Source organism: Ctenopharyngodon idella, chromosome 7 (genome assembly GCF_019924925.1).
Source record: "Ctenopharyngodon idella isolate HZGC_01 chromosome 7, HZGC01, whole genome shotgun sequence".
Lineage (NCBI taxonomy): Eukaryota > Metazoa > Chordata > Actinopteri > Cypriniformes > Xenocyprididae > Ctenopharyngodon > Ctenopharyngodon idella.
In genome coordinates this window covers 3541709-3563491 of record NC_067226.1, presented here as the reverse complement: position 1 = coordinate 3563491, position 21783 = coordinate 3541709, and the positions used below count along the sequence as shown (strand labels likewise).

At 35.9% G+C, this 21783-nt stretch overlaps 1 protein-coding gene across 1 annotated transcript; it reads right to left on the bottom strand.

Annotated features, from left to right (window-relative positions):
* Positions 1 to 4131: 4131 nt before the first annotated feature.
* Positions 4132 to 21701, bottom strand: nat16 (N-acetyltransferase 16). Its single transcript, XM_051899924.1, is given in 5 exon segments — positions 4132 to 13431; positions 13434 to 13500; positions 13614 to 13838; positions 16012 to 16235; positions 21545 to 21701. Coding segments are annotated over 4 exon segments (942 nt in total). The 5' UTR covers positions 16228 to 16235; positions 21545 to 21701; the 3' UTR covers positions 4132 to 12997.
* Positions 21702 to 21783: the final 82 nt, after the last annotated feature.

Genomic DNA, 21783 nt, shown 5'->3' with positions numbered 1-21783 from the left:
CGATTTCAAAGCTCTGTGTTTCTTTCAGTTCTGGTTTTTCTGTTCATGTTTTTCCTCTGAGTGTTTTGTTTTGTGTTAAAAAAAAATCATTGCTGCTGCAATTAGACCTGTTTCCTACAGACCTGCAACCATGGGCATGGCAAGTCAGTGCTTTCATTTCCTTTTAATAATAGTTTGTTGTAACTAATTAAAAAGATTTATTCAGTAATGCTAAAGCACTGTAAAATATTGCATGTTGCCTATCTGTTAAATATGACATCTTCAATTGTTATTATTATTATTATTATAAATATTATTCAGATGAATCCTATTGCATTTTAGAAGCCCTTTAATCCTTTCATGCATGAATTATGACAACCTAAGTCAGGATTTCCTTATGTGTTTTTATTGCTTAGCATGAAAAACAAGATCTGAACTAGATCTGAATCAATAATCAAGATCTGTTTCTTACACATTTTTCAAGATATTTTCAGATGTTCACTTGAGTGGACATTATGTGTTTTTAGTTTTAACTGAAGAGATACTGTATTAAACATACAGTAATGCTTTCAGTAGGAAAGGTGTCATTTAAGCTGCCCCTAAAGTAATAATTAACAATTTTTACAACGGAAGTGACTCAATCAGAAACCACCTTTAGCTCGATAATAATTTTCCTATTGTCACTGTGAAGCTGCTTTGAAACAATATGTATTGTGAAAAGTGCTATATAAATGAAGATGACTTGACTTGACTTAACTTAATAACACAGCAATACTATGTGTATTTAACAAACCAAATCATGTGAAAACTATAAAATATACAAAACATATAATACAGCTTCAATTATTGCAAACACAATTGAGTTTGTTCCTGTTCGACCAGCAGACGGAGAACTTCAAATTGAATGATTCATGTCTTTGATATCTAAACGTGAGCATTTGATTATATCATGAGATCTGGTGAAGGTACAACTCTGTGGAAACTCAACTCAGACTATGTAGAAAACGTTCACGCTCCTTTCAGTCTTCCAGAGTATGTCGATTTACCCTTATAGCTGATAATTCTGATGGACACATTTCTACCATAGCTCTCCTCTCTGAGAAAACCTCAGACTGAAATCGACATTGATCTATTGATGTTTCAGACAGTGGAAAAACTAGTGTGGGGGTGTTTTCAATCTCATAAGAAATGAGCAGTGTTGGTGGTAACATGTACAAGTATGTGCATTACTTTATCAGATCACTTTTTTGATGTAACAAGTAAAGAAACGCATTACAAAAAACATGCACTACATAACCAGATTACTTTTTTGATGTTACAAGTAACATGTAGCATTACGTAATCAGATTACTTTTTTGTAACTGCAAATTACATTCTAATAACACAAATACATTTATTTACAACCAAAAAAGTTACTGCAGATGAAGCATTTTCAAAAGCCACAGTAATAGTATGAATTGTAGCTGAAATATAGCTAGTGAAGCATGATGTCCAGTTTAGTGGATAGATGATTAATCAGAATTTCCTCCCAATTTGAAATCAATACTTGGAAAATTTAAGAATGATATGACTCCTTAGATGTTACTTGATGTTACAAAATTTCTTTTACCTGTAAGACTCTCCTAGGATAGAAGGAATGGATTGATCATCTGGAGCATCTTGGCATTTCTGACTGGCTGTCGGCCATCTTGGTTTGGAGAAGAAGAAAAAGATTCCACATACAACAGCTTGCCACTTGGCGGCAGTGTATAGGATAATGCACTAGTGTCCACTGTAGTGTTTGATGTGCACCTGTGCAATCAAAACCCATGCATACACAAGTAATAGCTTTTTTAATTTGCTGTCCACTGTAAAGACATGAAAGGGATAAAAAGTCTTGTGTGCCTGCACTATTAGGATCATCTACACACATCTATATTTCCCCAGTTTATTCAAAAGTTTAACATTTGTAAATGGAGTTTATAAGAAGTTTAGACCATGGAGAATTTCCTGCAAGAAAAGCAGTTATCTTAGCAAGTCTTTTTGTGAGCGTGTATAGGTCACACTGTCCTCTTTTTGCAACCACCTTCCCCTTCCTCATATAAATGGCCTTGGTCCTAATTTACACTCAGTCCACACCATGTGCTCTGTTGCTCTCTCTCTCTCTCTCTCTCTCTTCTGCTTTCTTACACATACATACACACAAACCTCTGCCCTGCTCTGACCCTCAACAAATCCTTTTGTGTTATTTACGAGCCATTAACATCTGCCCTTAAAGATTATTCAGAGCTTTCGGAAAATATCTTTGGAATGCGATTGTCTATAAGATCTACTTTCTTGCAGAATTTATTTCTAACCACAAACACAGACACACAAACCCTGCCCCAGACTGACCTTGCTCTGATTAGAGTTGAGATTAAAACAGGAAAACAGATTTCTAGAGGCAAGGCTGAATTATATTTACACAGACACATTCTCACGGATGTTTTTAGTACTCTGATACTGTTGTCATGGATATTCACAAAGATTCATAGTGTGATTCATTTGATCAAGATCTTGTAGTGTATGAGCTTAAAATAACATCTAGAATCAATATAGGCAATGTCCCACTGTGGCTTTGTTCTTAAACTCTGTCTGCTTGATTATTTTCCTTTCAATTTTCTTTACACATGTGCGTCCTTTTTCTGTATCCTCTGCTTCTTCCTCTGACCCATTTTCTCTCCTATACCGTCATCCTCATTCTCTCTCTCTCTCTCCACCCCTCCCCCATTCCCATCTGTCAGATGGACAGGTGTACATACAGAGGTTTCAATGGTCTGTGTGTGGGCATGATTGTGTGTTAACACTATTTATTGTGGATATGTTGCTGTAAATATAATTTATGCAATGCATAACTGAACATTTCCCACCCCACACACTTAAACAATGTAGATTCATTAGCTTCACAGATTTTTTTTAACCTCTCTCAGCATAATGTAGAATTAAAAGCACTCATTGGCCTGCATTGGACTTTCTCCTTTTCCTGCAGATGTATGTATGTATGTATGTATGTATGTGTATACATTATCGTATGTAAATGAAACATAATATGTAATAATTCATTTTTTATTTTTCATACATCTATATTTTTCATTTACATACATAGTATGTAAATGAAAAATATAAAATGTTTATATAGTATATATCTGCTTATTACTGTGTGTGTGTTTGTGTGTGGAGGGATATATATATATATATGTGTGTGTGTGTGTGTGTGTGTGGAGGGATATATATATACATGTGTGTGTGTGTGTGTGTGTGTGTGTGTGTTTCTTTGTTTATAACCATCCACAGGGGACGTGTTACATAATGAATCTAAGTACCTCCATATCCATCACCCTGCTTATCTATATTCTGTCTCTTGGAATACAATAGCATGTGTTTGATTTGTGTACTGAGGTGAAAGATGAAGCCAGCTTGTGTGTCCGATCCAGCCCCCCCCCCCCCTTCCTTTAACTCTAGTCTTACTTTCAGTATCCCTATGGGGTTTCATACCCTGAGCCCACCCCCACTTTAACACATAGGCTGACCTCACTGCATTTTATTACACTGCAACACAGTGCTCTCCCATCCCCCTCCGTAGCTCTGCATAGCAAGAAATAGAGTTTGGGTAAATTCCACTCTGACGCTGTCTAGGCCATTGCCATTATATAACTCACAAAGGACCTTGTCTCTCTCTCACGCTCTCTTTTTTCTTCTTCTTCTTATTTTTTTTTGGGGGGGGGGGGCAAGATTGGTTTAATATTTTTAGTGCATGCAGTACATCTCATATCACATAATTTTTGCAACAATATAATATCATTAAATATGATGATTTTATTTTGATTTGAACACCTTATTAATGTTTTGGAGCAAACATTCAATATAATTCCAACAGGGTCAGAAATGGACTTTTCCTTTAAGGAGAAATTGATCTACAGGGCATTTTTTTTACCCTTGTAGGGGCAATTTTTATAATTACTTCATTAAATATATCTGTGTTGTTTTTTTTATGTCAAAAAATTTAATTTAGCCAGTTACTTCAATCAATCAATCAATCAATCAATCAATCACTCAATCTAATCAATCACAATACCATATACTGTTACTAATCTTTTTTTTCCAGCATCAACAAAAGACGGTAACACTTTAAGGTCTCATTTGTGAACATTAATTTATTAACTAACATTACTATCAATGAGCATTTATTACAAGTATAATCTTGGTTAATGTTAGTTAATAAAAATCCAGCTGTTCATTGTTTGTTCATGTTCGTTCAAGGTGCATTAACTAATGTTAACCAAAAGAAACTTTGATTTTAATAATGTATTAGTAAATGTTGAAATTAACATTAACTAAGATTAATAAATGCTGTAGAAGTATTGTTCATTCTTAGTCCATATTGTAGTTAACTAATGTTAACAAATGTAACCTTATTGTAAATTGTTACCACAAAAGCCATCTTTACACTACTAAGGTATGATAAAAACTGCATCTGACATGGCATTTATGTTCATTTACACATGCTGCTCATGTACATGACACAAAAACTGAAACGTGTGATTTGTTATTATGCTCAACGCTGCACACCGTGCATAAAAAAATCAGATGCAACATGAGCAAATCTACTGTAAATGTAATGCCGAAATCAACACTTTTCATTCATTTCACTTTTTACTTTAATCGTGGCAGTCGTAATAGAGCTTATTTGTCCCTTATCTTGAATTTGAGGGACATTTTTGTTCATTTTGTTGTCATTTTTGCCCCATTCATTTCAGAACCTGATTCCAACTATAGCAGAGTTTTTCCAGCACTGTAATCCCAACTCTCATGATTTTTTTAGGGTGGCACACTTAATTCAGAAAGCAAGACAAATATATTTTCTTCTCTCTCACCATCATAAAATTGCCAACATTGATCATGAGATTAAATAATGCTGCTTATTGTTTATTTACTGGCTTCTTAAATACGTCATTCGTCCAAAAGCAACCAAGTAGGGTAAGCCCAAAAATACCAAGAATTAATTGATTGAGTTGTGATGTCAAACTCTAGACTCATTTTATTTAATCTAGCCTCTGATTTACTTATCTGAATTGGAGTGCAATGAATTTCTGAAATGTTCATTGTAATCCAAGAACAGGTGGCATGGGTTTAATTCTTCAAACCCATCTTTAGCAGCTGTCCACCTCTCATATTCTATCTGCCACCATTTTTACCAAACATTTGAGACATTCACATTTTCCTAAGTGTGTTTATTAAGAAATGCTCATCCATAAGACACTATTGTACTTGTGCAGCAGTAAAATAGAGGTCAATAATGTGAGGCTGTAGTAACAGCTGCTCCTCGTGTCAGCATAGTTCAGCAAAGAAGCTTCTCACATTCTCCATTTGTCATTGCCCGATATATGTGTGTGTATATATATCCTTGCTCGACTGTCGTAGCACTGCTTTTGTTTCACTTATCATATGCTATATTATGCTTCGCTGTTGATACATGTTTGTTGCTTACCAAGCCAAAATGTTTTACATTATGTACTGGCAGTGCATGTGTTCTCTATAATATAATGATGCAATCGTCTTCATGGATAATAGTGGGCCCAAAGACACAGCACTAGATTTTGGGATGGTTAATATTCTGTCACTGTGCAACACTACACATTTTGCAAAGTGTTGACTGTTGGGTCCATCGATAACATAACAGCTCATCAAATATTAAAAAAAAAAACATCTACATGATCCTTGTCGAAAGAAATTAGACGTGCTTAACAAACAACAAACATAATTAGATGCCTCTTACCAAGCATCCTGGCTATAAGTTAAAGTAATTAGTAAGCAAAGTTTTATTATACCTGCAGTTGTAAAGAGTTTCTTCTTGGCGACTAAGGCCTAGCTTGGCAAGCATTGTGTATTGTCAGCTGCTTGTCCTGGTATTTCTCTGTAATGTGATTTGTGTACTGTTGTTGTACTGTAGGTCACTTTGAAAGCATCTGCTGAGCTTCTGTTAATACACATTGTTATGTATATAAAAAACCCTAATGTGTGGCTCTCCCTTTTTAAGATAACTGCCATTTAACACTGGCAACAACGTTCACTTTCTGTGGGTTTTTTCTTTTCTTATCAGTTTTGAATTCATTCTATGCCTTGTTTGTTTAAGGGTTGTTTTAGGGATTTTTTTTCTTTTTTTTTTTTTTTTTTTTTTTTCTTTTTGTTTGTTTGTTTGTTTATTGCTAAATAGCACAATATACAGTTAGGTAAACACACACACAAATATCTCTAACACTAAGTTTTGATTAACAATTTGGAAAATAAAACACTTAATCTAATACATCAATTCAAAACATCACTTAGCGAATAACATCTAAACTATGCTATTTAGATACATTTTGTTCATTCTGATACTGCATTGCAACTACAGCAAGTGGCTAAAACCTCACCAGTCCTTTTACAAATGCATTTGATCAACAATATTAGTCACAAGTCTTCATATAAAGCCATTTGTTATCTGCCATATTTTGCAAAGGTATTACTGCATTACATCTGTTGCCATTAAAGATAGAGCTCATTACGGTTACGGTGTTACAATGGTAATGACAAACACTCTGACAACATAAACACTAGTTAAAATGTTAAAAATATTAAATGATTATGTACAAGGTAAAGTAATACAAGAACACAACAAAGGGGTGACATTAACCAAGAAACTCAGAAAGACTGCAGTGTCACTGTTTGTTTTCAATCACATATTGCAGTCATAAAAACTGAGCTCCAAAAATTCCAATATGTAGGATTTCAATGGAAAATATACAGAATTTCAACATTTGGGTTCTTGTCAAAGACTGTATTGATCTTATGGTTTGGGGCTTTTTTTAAATGGCAGAATATGGAAACATGACAGTTGTGTTTTCATTGGGTTCATCTGGTTTTCTACTGCATTCAACATGTGATCTTTGGGATATTGTAAATAGGATTACTCATCACACTTGACAGCAGAGACAAAGCTCGGACCTTAGAGGTTATCTAGATTTTTACATAAATTTACATACTGTTCAATGTTAGAGGTCAACAAAAACTTACGTGCAGTAAATGTGTCCTATACATAATAAACATACACATTTCATTGTCATTTAATGTAACAATATATGATAGAGCACATTGACTAGTTTCATGGCCATTGGCATATCAGTTACTTTAAGTAAAGTTACGTCATACCATCTGCCTATAGTCACACTTTAACCTGCTTCTGGGTCGTCCTGGATGATCATTCTGGATCATCCATCCATTTACAATTTCCTACTAATATTCGTTGGTACATTTAGTAACATTTACTAAAGGCAAATTTAAACTCTTGTTATAGTTAAATGAATTAAATTAAAAGAATAGGGGATGTAAGTTAAATTAATTAAATTAAAAGAATAGGGAATCAAATTAATTTTGCAAATAATTTCTTAATAACAAGTGTACCAGCCAGGATTAGTAGTTGATTTAACATTGGTCTAGACCTGTAAATCTTTGTCATTTAAAAAAAAAAGAAAAGAAAAAAAAAAAAAAAAAAACCTACAAATAAAAGTAACATAAAATAGCAAAACAAATATATATATATATATATATATATATATATTAGATAAACCACTGTCTACAGGTCACACATTATGACCTCTACTTTAATGATTTTATGATTTAATGATGTTGATTTTAAGAAGTGACAGTTTCTAGATTTGGATACATTTTTTAAATATTGTATATTAAAATATTTAAGCTAAGTTATTTGTTAAGTGTACAAAGAAATAGGTATATAGAGATGCATACAATTACAATAAAATACCACAAGCAAAAAAGAGCAGAAAAAAATGATCAGTGATCAGATTTTTAAATTCTTTTATACAATTACCGAAGTATAGGCTATCATTTGTAAAAATGTATATCATGGCTAAAAAAAGAGAAGAAAAGAAAAGAAAAGAAAAGAAACAGGTTTACCCTTGCCATTTTTAAATACCCTGTCTAAACTTCCACCATTAATTTGTCCGTTGTCATCGATTCCAATTTGACAGTTTCTAAATGTCATTTTATTTGTACAGGGTCGTTGTGCTCAGTGTAAATCTAGTCACATGCTCATTGTAAAGCCCGTCCCCATCCACTCACACAACATGCACATTTCAAAAACCTCTCATGGATTATAAGGTTTTTAAAAAATTACTGTATTTAAAATAGTTCTGCATCTCTCACAATCTCTGAAAAAAAGAAACAAGACAGGTAACAAAATACTAAAATATTTTTCCATTAGTTGTCACATCACTGCTTGAGAATAAGCAGTCATATTGGGTGATAAAAAAATCTTTAAAAAAAGGAAAACAATTATCATATAATCAAAATGCCTTTACGGCATTAAAACTGTATTCACCCTCTTGATTGACAGCTGGCCATGAGTTCTTTTTTCTTTTTCTTTTGAGAAATCTCATCCATGAGCATTAGTTTCCCATCATATGTATATTCCAATTGCACAAACACACAAAACATGACACCCAGTTTGTATCTAGGGCTAATGGGAAGACTTGCGTGAAAACAAACTCAACAGCCACTGCTGCATCAAGAGAATGGATGACATGGACATTCAAACCACCACCTTCTTGAGGTCTGTAGAAATCATGGTCCCTGTTTTGCCGATAGTGGTAAATATGTCCATCAGCGGTTTCAGACAGGTACAGTGTGGTTTATTCAGACCATGGTCATTAAGTAGGAGCTTTATTACTTCTAAAGATAGCCTATCAAGTGAGGAGCACACTAATAAAAATATCCTTGAATTTAAAAACGGTATGCAGATAGGCCTACGCTCCTCAATTACAAAAAAATATAGTGTGATCCACTGAATGACCATGACTGTTACAGCAACACACACTGATGTTTAATGAAGATCCCCACTGTGCTTTGGAATATCTACATATCTACAGTATAAAGTGCAGCACATCAGAACAGCTAGATGAATGGTCAATCCAATCGGAGTTGGATGATTCTGACATGGCATGAGATAAAATACAATTTGCATTGGGATCTAGTTGCATTTTACCTCCAAATACTGCATGAGATTTGTAGATTAAATGTAACAAAATAGCTTAGTGCACCACAGGTGAAAATACCTGTGTGATTTAGCCATTTCAGAAGCATCTGTGTATAGACACAGTATATGTTTTTTTTTTCTATGGAAAACAACAAAGGGAGAAGCAGAGTTGAAGCTCTGATAGTGCAAATCAGCAATTCAACTGATATCACCTGGATAAGGCTTTCAGTTAAGTTTTCAGTTTTGAATAGTGACTTGGAATAAAAACAAAATCTCCCTGGTGGTTTTCCTCTCGTTTTCGTTCACAAAACATACAATACACAGCTGATTCTAATACACGTAAAGCCCTTCATAAACATTACAAAGCAGTCAGGAAAATGAAAAACAAAAGACGCCGTTGTGAAATAAACAACTAACATAGGTACTGAGCAGTGTGGCAAAGGACAGTGCATTTGTATGACAAGGCTGGAAGCCTCGAGCCTTCTTTTTTAACCTCTCCTGCTCACTCTTTCCATGTGTCAAGCTGACGGGGATCAGGTGGAAGGTAAAGGGAGTCTGGGGCGAACCCTTGTTCTACGCAAGATGACACTTTCGGTATCCGGTTTCACTTACTCGGAGACGAGCCCTGAAACTCTAACTGGCCCACATTCATACAGGTAACAAGTGCCTGTGTATATATTTGCTTTCGTATGTCTTAGCCTTCGAGGTATTACTTTAGTGCTGAGTGACTTGGGAAAAACCAGATATCCTGGTCAGGGTGGTCTATCCTAAATAGTCAGTTGCCGCTAATTACGAACACAAAGCCTGATCGCTTCTCTTGCTAAAAATGATTCAAAAAAATTTCCTAGAATATGTCCCTCCCTAGTCGTTGGCCATCTGCACAATACAAAATGAATGTTTACTCATTTTTAGAGTGGTAACATGATCTGGATCACGTCATCTCCTCACCACCTATTCCTAGCATAGCCCCGGCTTCATCTCTCACCTCCCTATGCAACCTGTCTTATTTTTCCATTCCAGAAAAAGAAAGTGAAAAGCCACTTTATAATTGAAAGAAATGGGTTTAAAGTTCACTCCACGCGTGCCAGCAAAACAAGGGGCAACGTATCCTTTACATCTCTTCACCATCAGGTGGTCACATGCCTCTAACCTTTTATAGTCTCACGGACCTGACACCAGGACCTGTGTAAAATATAGAGTTACAAGCTCCTGCACGATTCACAAATACTTGGAAAGGCAATTAGACATCAAAAGTGCTGAAAGAAAAAAAAATGGAGCTGAAAGATAAAAACAACAACAAAAGAGAGAAATATTCTTATGTGATTACTGGATTACCAAACGTCTCACATATAAAAGTGACAAAAGAAAGTAACAGCTAAATATAGAGGCTAGTGACCGAACCCTCTACCGCTAAGGTAAACTGACATAATACATAACAATTAAATCTAAATGCACTGCACTATGTACAACAGAAAACACAAGCCGTACACATTTTGGGTCTCTAATCCATCATGTCTAAATATGACGAGTGCTTTGGAGAGGAGAAAAAGGCCAGTTAAAAATAGCATATCAAGGATGCTTGACTCTAACATGATTTGTAGCTTTTTAAAGGCCAATATACACTGTTTTGAGTTGAGCAAATGTAATTTCCATGGGAAACTGAAGCATTAATGTACCTTGTGCTTCTCGACTATATATTTTGAAACTGAGTTTGACCATTTTCTCTGAAAGCACATAGCAGACATGAAGGATTTCAAGATTTCAGCCATGAAAGAATTTGAACAAAGATTCCCTTTCAAATCACCCCCAAACAAACATATAAATGTATATATATGTACACCTATACAAATGCAATAAACTTTCATTTGAATTACAGTTAATAATCTTCAAAATGCCTTAACTTTCATAACCAAAAAAGGCTGCCTGTATACTGACCGCAATACAAGTTCCACATGCAGCTGTCCAAATGGAGGAGAGGAGGCCTCCTTTTCTTCAGTGGATGTTGAGAGTTCATACAAGGATACAAAATAAGTCCACCAAATCAAGTCAAGCCAGACACATTATTAGTAACAAGAGTAAAGAAATTCAGGGTTTTAGTTTAGTGGAGACAGACTGAGTTTCAGATCTGTCTGAAAAATTGGGAGTGGACTCTGTGAGGACTTAAACTGTAAGTTATATTATATTTATATATTTATATATATTAAGATATAAATTAATAGAACTTTTGTTTCATTTAACCTTCCAATTAGTACCAGAAAATTAGCTGTTCGAGAAACAAACAGCGATGCATTTGCTAGTGTGGGCTGTGTGTCTCTCATTCTGGCACAGTGCTTCAGGGAAAAAGCATGCTCCAATCTGGGTTTGGGGCAAAGGAACTAAATATGGTTTTGAGGATGTCTGAAGGCTTTTTTCTGTTTGTCTTTATCTGTGTTGGAAATATTTCACTTCACTTTCTTCCAAGACAAGGCCAATAGAAGGAGATGATGTGTCCTTATCTTCTGCATTATTAAAAAGGAGCACTGGTGATTTCATTCATTCTTTTCCATCGGATAAATTGTGTATGTCTGTCAAAAAAAAAATTAAACTCTTCATAGAGATGAGCGACTGTCACTTGTCTTGCTCAGGTTTCCAATTGTCCAGAATATGAGGTTTTGTTTTCCTGATTCCATGGGTGAATCACCTGAGTCAGACGAAGATTTTCAGAGGTGATGTTTTTTTCTTCTTCTGTTCATTGGAGCACTGAATTTGGAGAACTTCCCTTAAGATCACGTTTCTTCTGAATCATATGTATTATGTAATAAAATCACTACATAGCGATGTCTCCAATTAATTATAACTAAATGGTTTTAAATGAACTATTTAAGAAAGAACATTTATACAAACATTTGTGTATATATACGGTATATATCCCTAGTTATATTTTCTGCATTTTGTATTTAAATGTGATCCAGTCAGTTTACATTTATTTTAGAAATAAAATATGAATAATAAAAAAAAAAAAAACAATTTTACATGTCTGCTTCATTATTAGTTATTAATCATATCTACCTGAATGTACTTCTAGCAATATTCCTTCCAGTGTATTATTGAAATTGCACTTTGAATCTACAGTTAGGTACAAATACTGATAGAACATAATTTTAGATTCAAGTACTTAAAGCAAAAACTTGAGACTGTAATCTAAATGTATAAGCAAGTTCTCAGCCAGACGTTTATAATTTGATGCCGGGTTTAAAGCACTGCAAAGTACTTTTAGAGGAAATATTATTAAAGACAATTTTTCGAGGAGCATATCAGTCTGAGATTACATTTTCCCAATGTGGTAATGTTAGTCATTTCAGGTTAATTAAAACTGCCTCTAAAGACCATTTCGATTTGCATATGGGTATCATAAACTCCCTTTTAAAAAAAGAAACGTTGTGGTTGTTGTTTTCCCTCTAAATACTCTAGCAGCTACAGTGCCACATTCTGAAAAAGCAACAGACTCTAAAGTGAGATCCCCTTTTTTTATCATAAAGTGCCCTAAAGATTGTGCAGTTTTCTTTTCAACTCAGCATGAGTAAATATGCTTTCACTGTCAGCGATGCCAACAGAAATGAAAGGGCCTGGAACAATTTGGGTCCCTACTTATATATAATCTGAAACTGCTCCCTCTTTTCCAGTCCCTGTCCTGTCAGCGCCACTGTTTACAGTACTGCATATGGAAATAAATTAAGTAACCTAAACAAGCATCTACCACATTTATTCTAGTTTGTTCACTTACATGCATTTTATTTTAATTAATTAATTGCTGTTAAAATAAATTAAATCCTATGAGCGCATTTTCATTTAAGCGGAATAGAACTGAAGTTTTTTTGTTGTCCCTTTTAAAGAAGATATTTTAGGTGCCATATTTGAAGGAGATGTTTCCTCTTATTTTGTAAGTTTGGTGTCTAATTTTTAAGGGAAGGTGTTTCTGAGGCTCCTTGACTAAACAACATCAGACTCCACCACACACTGCTCTGTGTACTCTTTCACCAACTCCACTTTAAGGGTCTCCCTAAAGAAATCGGCCATCGGCTTCCACAGCGCGGGCTCCAGGAACACCTGGCACATGACGTAACCCTTCAGAGTGCCAGTGTGGCACCTCAGGTGGCACAACAGCTGTTGTATGGCCAGCGTCAGGTCTTTACCAAACATGTCGATGTTGAGGTAGTACCAGTCATCACCGATTGGCACACGGAACGGGAAGGTGCACAAGCTGGCCATGGTTGGGCGTCTGGCATCATCAACCATCCAATCAATGTCCTTCTTCAGCAGGATGTCCATGTTGCTAGACAGAGGCTTGAAGGGCTGCCAATCTTGAACGATGGTGGCATTGGGAAGGACACCCTGCATCAGAACATCGCTTAAGAAGAGCTGGTGATATTAGGCCCAAGATCAGCAAGGCGTAATTTTATGTCTTCAGCATGGAAGCGCACCAGGAGGATTCCCTTCACGTTTGAATTTGGTGATAGAATGGAGACAATGTGGCTTTAGCTGGTTTTATTCAAGATAAAACCTTACCTGAACAAAATGTTTGTATTTGAATGTAAATGGTTCTTACCTGTTTGGTGATGAGCCGGTATTTCTGGAAGTCTTTTGGTCCCAGTTGGTCATCTCTTGTCAATCTGCTGACTTTAACGTCAGGGTACCTGGACTTAACCAATTGAGAGCAAAACCGAAGAAGTACCCCTGCCACACCTTTCCCCCTCTCCTGTGGGGCAACACGAAGCCCTTCCACTAGCATTGTCTCGCCATCATCAATAACACACACCGACTCCAGCGCAATCTGGAAAATGTAGTTGCATAAAAAGCAGACCTAAGTTATATCTACAGTAGAGGAAAGGGAGAGTTTACGTGTCATAATTTACTCACCTTCATTTTGTTCTAAACCTACATGACTTTCTTTCATTCATGGAACACAAAAGGTATATTTTGAATGTCTTGATCAGTGTTTTCCAAAGTGAATGGGGCTAGGTCTGTCAAGCTGTTTAATTTTCAGTGAATAAATACATTTAAAGGTACACTATGTAACTAAAAATTAACAGAATTTAAATCATGATTGTCTTACCCTAATTCACGATGGTACGCCTATTATGAGTGTTTATATTATAGACAGGGCGGGATGGATCTCGACGCCTGTGCGTGTCTCGTCATTTTTCGTAAATAAGGAAAAGTTGCTCTGGCTACTTCAATGCATGTATGGTGTGTGAGTGGCATAAATCTCGAACCTCTGGGGAATCACCCGTTTAAGAAAAAAGCTGAGTCTGATGGCAAAAAGAGAACATAATGACAGAGCTCGTAATAAAAAAAACGAGAATCAACATTTGCTTCGCTTTTCGGATATGGCAAGAACTGAAGGATTTGAAATGTTGTAAAAGTGATGCAGAGATGGAGTTTTATTACTCAACAGGTGAGTAAGGTATTTTATTGAACAGATAAATTGCCATATGTAGCTCTCAGAGTTCACTGTAAAGCATTATCTATTATCATTTAATTGTAGATTGCTGTAGCTCTGCTGGAATTTATTTTCAAGGAAGTACTGTGTCTATTAATGGGTAAAGTAACATCTTTAGCTAGTCAGCTTGAGATTCTTTCCATCTAAACTGGTTATATCTCTTAATCCTAGTAGTGAATGTTTTATGAGCAGTAGGATAATCACTCTCTTTTTTTAGTTATGAGAAACCATATTCATCCGCACAGTCACACAGAGCCAAAGTACAATCAAAACAATGTTCTTCTGAAAAACTGCATGCAGTTTTGTTTTTTAACTGCTAGAGGGCTAAAATTTACATAGTGTACCTTTAAAAAAAAACTTAAATATTACTGTTTGGCTTTAGAAGACTTTCTATACTTTTTAACCACAAATGCACATCTTGCACTGCTCTGCGATGCACCACACAAAGGTCACGCGTAACGTAGGCGGAAGTACCGTGTTAGGGCGAAAAACTTGAGAAATCAAATTTTCTCCTCCAACTTCAAAATTGTCATTGTTTTACCTTTTTTTTTTTTTTTTTGTAAAGGGCATTTAGCTTAATCTTTGCACGTTCGCTTTGTAGACACTGGATCGGTACTTCCGCCTATGTCACGCATGACCTTTGTAATGTGATTACGTCATGCATGCGGATCACAGAGCTAGTGCAAGATGAGCATTTGTGGTTAAAAAGTATATACTTTTTTTTTTTTTTTTTTTAGAAAATGACAGATCGTTTCGCTAGATAAGACCCTTATTCCTTGTCTGAGATTGCGTAGAGCCCTTTGAAGCTGCAATGAAATTTGCAATTTGGACCTTCAACCCAGTGAACCCCACTGAAGTCCACTATATGTAGAAAAATACTGGAATGTTTTCCTCAAAACCCTTAATTTCTTTTCGACTGAAGAAAGAAAGACATGAACATCTTGGATGACATTGGTGTGAGTAAATTATCAGGAAATTTTCATTCAGAAGTGAACTAATCCTTTAAAATGAAAGAAATTAATAATAAAATATATTAAAATATAAATTATATAAAATATTATTTTACAATACAGTTGTATTATTACAATAGTAATATATTTTTTCTTTATTTTTATATAAATATAAAAATGATTTATTATAATTTATTATTCATAATTAATTTTAATTATAAATTCAAAGTTAACAAATTATTATTGTTATTACTTGTTGTTATTACTTTTGCCTGAATGTTTTAGCAGCAGCTAGAATGTGATTTTTCATTTGAGATTAAATATTTATCGTATCTCAATTCAAAATGCAATACATGACAAAATAATTGCAATATAATTTTTGGGCCAAATTATGCAGTATGTTCCTTACATGTTTCCTCCCCAAAAAGAAAGTCATATAGGCTTAGAATGGCATGGAAATGGATAAATTATGTTCATTTTGGGTGAACTATTCCTTTGAAGGAATGAGGGTGGAACATGCACTGCAAAAAATCCCTCCATATCCACTTTCTTACCACTTTGCCTTGCTTGCGAGCCAAAATGACAGTGCGGTTGCTCTCTTGCAGCCACGCTTGATAGCGGGAGGGCAGATAATCCAGGCCACCATAGATATCCTTGCTCATGGCCATGATATCATCAAAGTCCTCTTCTGTCGCCACTGTAAACTGCAGGCCGGTCTGAGGAGGGGCCTCAGGGAGCTGAGAGCAAGGCAGGCCATTTTCAATCTTCATCCTTAGAACTGTAGACACAGTCAATCATGGAAAGAGATTTACAATAAGATTTCAACTTGAGCATCACGTTATGATCTGTGACCCAAAAAGAGGTTCTATGTGAACATATTGTCCCTTTGCAAATTTTTTTGTTTCAAGGATGTCAAGATTGAACTTTACAAAACAATTCATGTGAGGGTCCTTATCAGCTCAGTACAGTGCAAGGTTTGTGCTTCATGTCGCAGTGTTTATCTTCCCGTGCCAACACGCCAGCAGGTTGGCATCAATAGCGGCAACTTGTAACCGTGCCCAAATGTGAGACAGCCGCCCATCGGCCAACACACATACACAGACATGTCCACCTCCTATTGCCAGAACCCTTAATCCTTTTTTTAATTCTCACTGAGCAGCATTGCCCTGGTTCCCAGTGGAAAATAAACACATTTTTTGAAAGGACTTGTAAAATAATGGCGCGAGACATCCAGGGGAAGGTAGAGCGGATGGGTAGGCAGATGTGTGCAGGCACGCATATATGGGTAGTGAGTGTCGGGGATTGAAAGGCAGAAAATCCGTGCAGTGTGAGAAACACTGCGAACAAGTCACAGAGCAAACATTGTTTGCACCCCCTTGGGCCCTTACCGGTTGAGAAAGCCCTGGTACTTTTCCATTGATGCACTACTGTAATGGGAAAACCCTTCATGTTCGAAAGCTTATTTGGGTTTGGCAAACATCTATTGGGCAGCATTTTTTGAGGCTGACAAAAACCATTCATTCATGGTTCACTAGCCAATTGCTATGCAATATTCGATTTCCAAATTTCCATGTGACTGTCTCTCTTAGTCTTTCATTTGCCCTTCAATTTGTAATGGGATATAGTTCGTTTAAACTGGACAGATGTCTGATATTTCCATTGGGCCGAATCAATGTGTTTCCCTAGATTCCCTAACCTAACTCATGCTCGGTCTATGTCTGGTAACCCTTATTAACCCCAAATTAATTTATCTCAATAAGAGAACAAAATATCAAAACACCAATTAGCAAATTCCATCAGGTTAGTGGAATCTTTGAGGCTGCATAACGGGTCCGTTAATGAGTTGCAAACAATTGTGATTTTTTTTATTTAGTTCTTTTGAAGATTAAACTTAACTTATCTATGGACTTTAGCACCAATGTTTTAATTAGTGTCTGTGAATATATAGATAGTGGGCATGACATCTTTCAATGAGATGTGTTATATAATTGCAAATAGGTCCTTCTCTGCTGTTATATCACAGCGCTTGTCATCTCTCCATGGGATAGACTTTAAATTTGCCTTAGGCGGAGTTATTACAATTACATCACATTGAAGGAGAGGATGAATGTGAAACAGTATAACATCAAGAAGCGAAAACATGCTTTAAACATGCTTGGGTATAAAGTATGAAGTCAAGAAAACAACCACATTGTTGAGTAATCATGAGGACCAGGTTGAGGAAGACTATGTAAATATAGTCAACTAATAAAGCTCTCTGTATGTTTTACAATTGACTGCTCCATGGAGTACTGGAATCTGACTGCACAGATAACAACACTTCTTCAGAGACACTGAGCAGAATATTTGAATCTGCCCTTTGTTTTCAGTCGTTTATACCTTTATCCAAAGCTACTTACATTGTATTCAGAGTATACATTTTATCAATTCATGCATTCCCTGAGAACTATGACGTTGTTGTTGCTACCAGCATACTGTGTGAGAAATTTCACAGGGTCCAGTGCTGTGGATATAGAACTGGGTTGGTAATGTCAAAAGGTTCTAAGTTCAAACATTGCAAGAAGTGATTGGATGGGCTGTAGCAAAATACTTAACGCTGCTTATTCCAGGGGATTATCTTTTTAATAAATGTACTGTCCTTTACTTTGAATAAGTGTCTGTTAAAGGACTACTTACTTAAATTAACACTACTAACCTAGTTAACCCCTGCTCTCACTTTCTATTTAAGGTGTGATACTGCTATGGTCAAGTAGACTCTAATGAGTTTATTGCACACTACACAGTTGTACAGATAGATGCCCCTACAACCTTTAACAAAGACAATGATTTGATGCATACTAGTATGATGTAGTGTTCGACAATGCCAAATAATGGGCTTCTTTGAGCTTCTAACAGGTTCAGTTTGATTGAGATTGTACCCATTGTAGACTTATGATTTCACTACTACTGTATGTTTAGTACCTTTGTCAGTTTTATCAAGTCAGGCAAACACTGCTAAAGCTGAAAATGAAAAAAAGTCACATGTTTGGACCTTAATAGGTCCTTAATATGTTTTGCATCTCAACAGCATATTAATAAAATATATCAGTCATGGTATAGAAATGACCAAAAATACAAAGATGTGTCTGTCTATTAATTACAGTTTTGTTTTCATTCATTAATCACAATTAGGTCAAATGTAAAAAATGTATAAATGAATTGGGGGGGAAAGTGAGGGAAAAATGGAAGATATGTTCATGTAATTTATGAAAATGAAAATTCATCATCAAAGCCAAAAGGAGGTCGGCATACTGAGAAGGTCATAAGGACTTAAATGAAAGTGTAATTTACAAAGAACAGTACAGCATGTCTATGTTCTCTCTACAAGCTTATTGTGGCACATTTACATAATCTGAACAGATAAAATCCTATTCAAAGAAAACATATTGATTCTGTTTACCAGCCCTTTGCTTTAAATAAGAACATCATAGATTCATCTGAGCATCATACATAACGTAAACAAAAAATATTATAATGGTATTCGGTAAACTATTCATCATCCATTCTCATGCATGCATATACGATAGCAATTAATTAATTTAATCTCTTCTGTCCTTTAAATTCCTGTATCCTTCTATGTCCTCTCCCCCTTCTGTTTCAAGGACATCTCAATCTATCTTTATGGACAAAACATTGCATTCTGCAGCTTCCCCTCCCATCTATTTATTTATATAAATTCATTAGACGAGATTATGGGAGCACAGAGGATAACCTTGAAAAATAGTGTCCCTTTCATAACATTGACATTTTAAATCCCTGCAAAACAATTCAGCAAGAAAAATGTGTAATATATAGATTTAGAAATGAGTGTTAAATACGAATCCACCAAAGCATGATGTACTATTAAATAAGTTTTACGCATTTTGGCGTAACTGACATTTAAACTGTCAATATCTTAATATGGAGCACACATTTAGGTCAGTGGCAAGCTCTGTCCTGTCACATGGGGAACATGATAACAAAGTGGAGTCAACACAGCAAGCTCTGTATGAATACTTGAAGATAAAGGTGCATGACAGCATTCTGAGAGTACAGAGGAGAACCTAATTTAACAGAATAGTTCACCCAAAAACAAACATTTTGTCACAATTTATTCTCCCTCATGTAGTTCCTTATGTGTTCTTTTGTTCAGTGGAATACAAAAGGAGTAATTCAGAAGAATTTTCACACAGTTCTTTTTTATACATTGCCAGTTCATAGTAACCAAATAGTGTCAAACTCCAAAAAGAACTTAAAAACAACCGTCCTTATTACTCCTTCGCTATATTCAGAGTCATTGGATTTATTTGTGCGAGGGACAGAAATGTTTTGGGATTTTACTTCTTAAATCTCATTCCATCCTGCTTTTTTGAACTGCCGCATTGCATACTCTTACAAGACATGTTAGAAGAACCAACGTCTTTTTGACTTGACAAACCTTGTGCAACGTGCCGAGGGTTAGGGGTAACCACACACAAAGCTATCATATGACACAAGGCATATGAACTATTTTTATGGTAGGGTTTTGTCCTTTTTTGGAGCATGACACCCATGGTCACTATAAATGGATGGAAAACACCTGTGTAAAGATTCTTTAAATAAAAGTATTCATTACGTTCCATAGGAAAAAATAACAACAATACAACATAATGGATTTGGAACAACATGAGGGTGAGTAAAGAATGACAGAATTTTCATTTGTGGGTGAATTATGACTTTATTCATCAGTCATTCTTGACAACATTATAATGAACAAAAACAATTTGCATGCTTGGAACATTATTCTTGACAGATAAAAATGCGTTCAGTCAAATTTAGACCATCAGAACCACATACCTCTCTTCTTCAAGGCACAGAAGTGTGTGTATGCAATTAACTTAAATTGTGCTCATTAAATGCAGTATTGCGGTATTTGGAGCAACATCAAAAACTAAAAGAAGTATCATAAAATGGGCCAAGCATGACACACTGGTACATGCCTTGCACCACTGCAGCAGCTTGCCTGCACACCATGTCCATTAATAATAGGGCATGCCATATGTCTCTCCTACTTTTCGCGGTTATGTCATGTATACACTGTAGGTATGGTGCGTCAGCATGGGCATTCACGTGCCAGTGGAAAATAACTATGATATGAGCCTGCCGACTTCACACCAACAAGAACTACAAAACACGAACAGAAGGACAAAAGCACATTGCATCGGTTAATCAAAAATCAAGAATCGGCCTACATTTGACTGCAGTGAACATGAACGTCGCGGATTTACAATTAGTCAGCAATTAACATTTCTATAAATATTATATAAATACGACAGATATATAATGATATCTTTCACGATGGGTGCATTCAGCATCTTTAAAGCCAAAGCCGTAACGTATTCTCAGCATCCCTGCAATCCGAGCCCTATTGATTCGCCCCGCCCCCACTCGAAACAGAAATTAAAGCAATGATCTAACACAAAATCTTACTAATAGATCTGACTCTAATTGTGCAATACTTACCGTATACACATTCATATAATGTTTAGTTAGAATTTAAAATAAATCGCCAGTAAATTCTAATATAAATAAATATATATTTTTGTGCATTGTGCATAACGTTTTGACATGTCAAGCAGGGAGGACAGGAATTCCTATCCTCTATTTACGAAACAGTTCCATTGTTACTATTATAACTGGATTATTCGATAAAAATTTCCATTTTCCACAAATACCGTACCGGCATAAATTGAAAAACGTCGCACGCACAGAGAGACCAAACGAAAATAGGCTACTCGACATGAATGCCAACATATAACAAAACCTATACTGGGGGGTTTCCGGCGAATTCTCTTTACATTTCATTCATTGCCTTGTCGGCTCTAATAAGTATTAATTTGGGCCGTGCAAAATGGCCGTGAGACTTGAAAAAGGGTGAGAAGGACAATACAGCAAATGCGTGATGCTCATGACAATTTGAAGACGTGAAAATCCAAGTACAATGATTGTTCGACCTCGTCGAGCCCTTGCCATGCATAGGCTGCACGAGCAAAATCCTTTCTATCGGACACAGTGGATCATCTCACTTACCTCTACGTCGTGCGTCGGACCCGTGAAGAATAGAGAGGTCAGATTGACAGATGCTGAATAGATGTAAGCTTTCGTTGCAATGCGGTTAGATTAAAGGCTGAATTTTTAGGTAATGCCGGTTCAGACTTACAATATATGAAGTATGAGGTCACTATGAAGCCCCTCCCAGAATTCCCATCCCCATCCCCATCCCCCAGTAAGGAGCAGCGAGGTATGCCAACCCCCTAAACCATCACCCA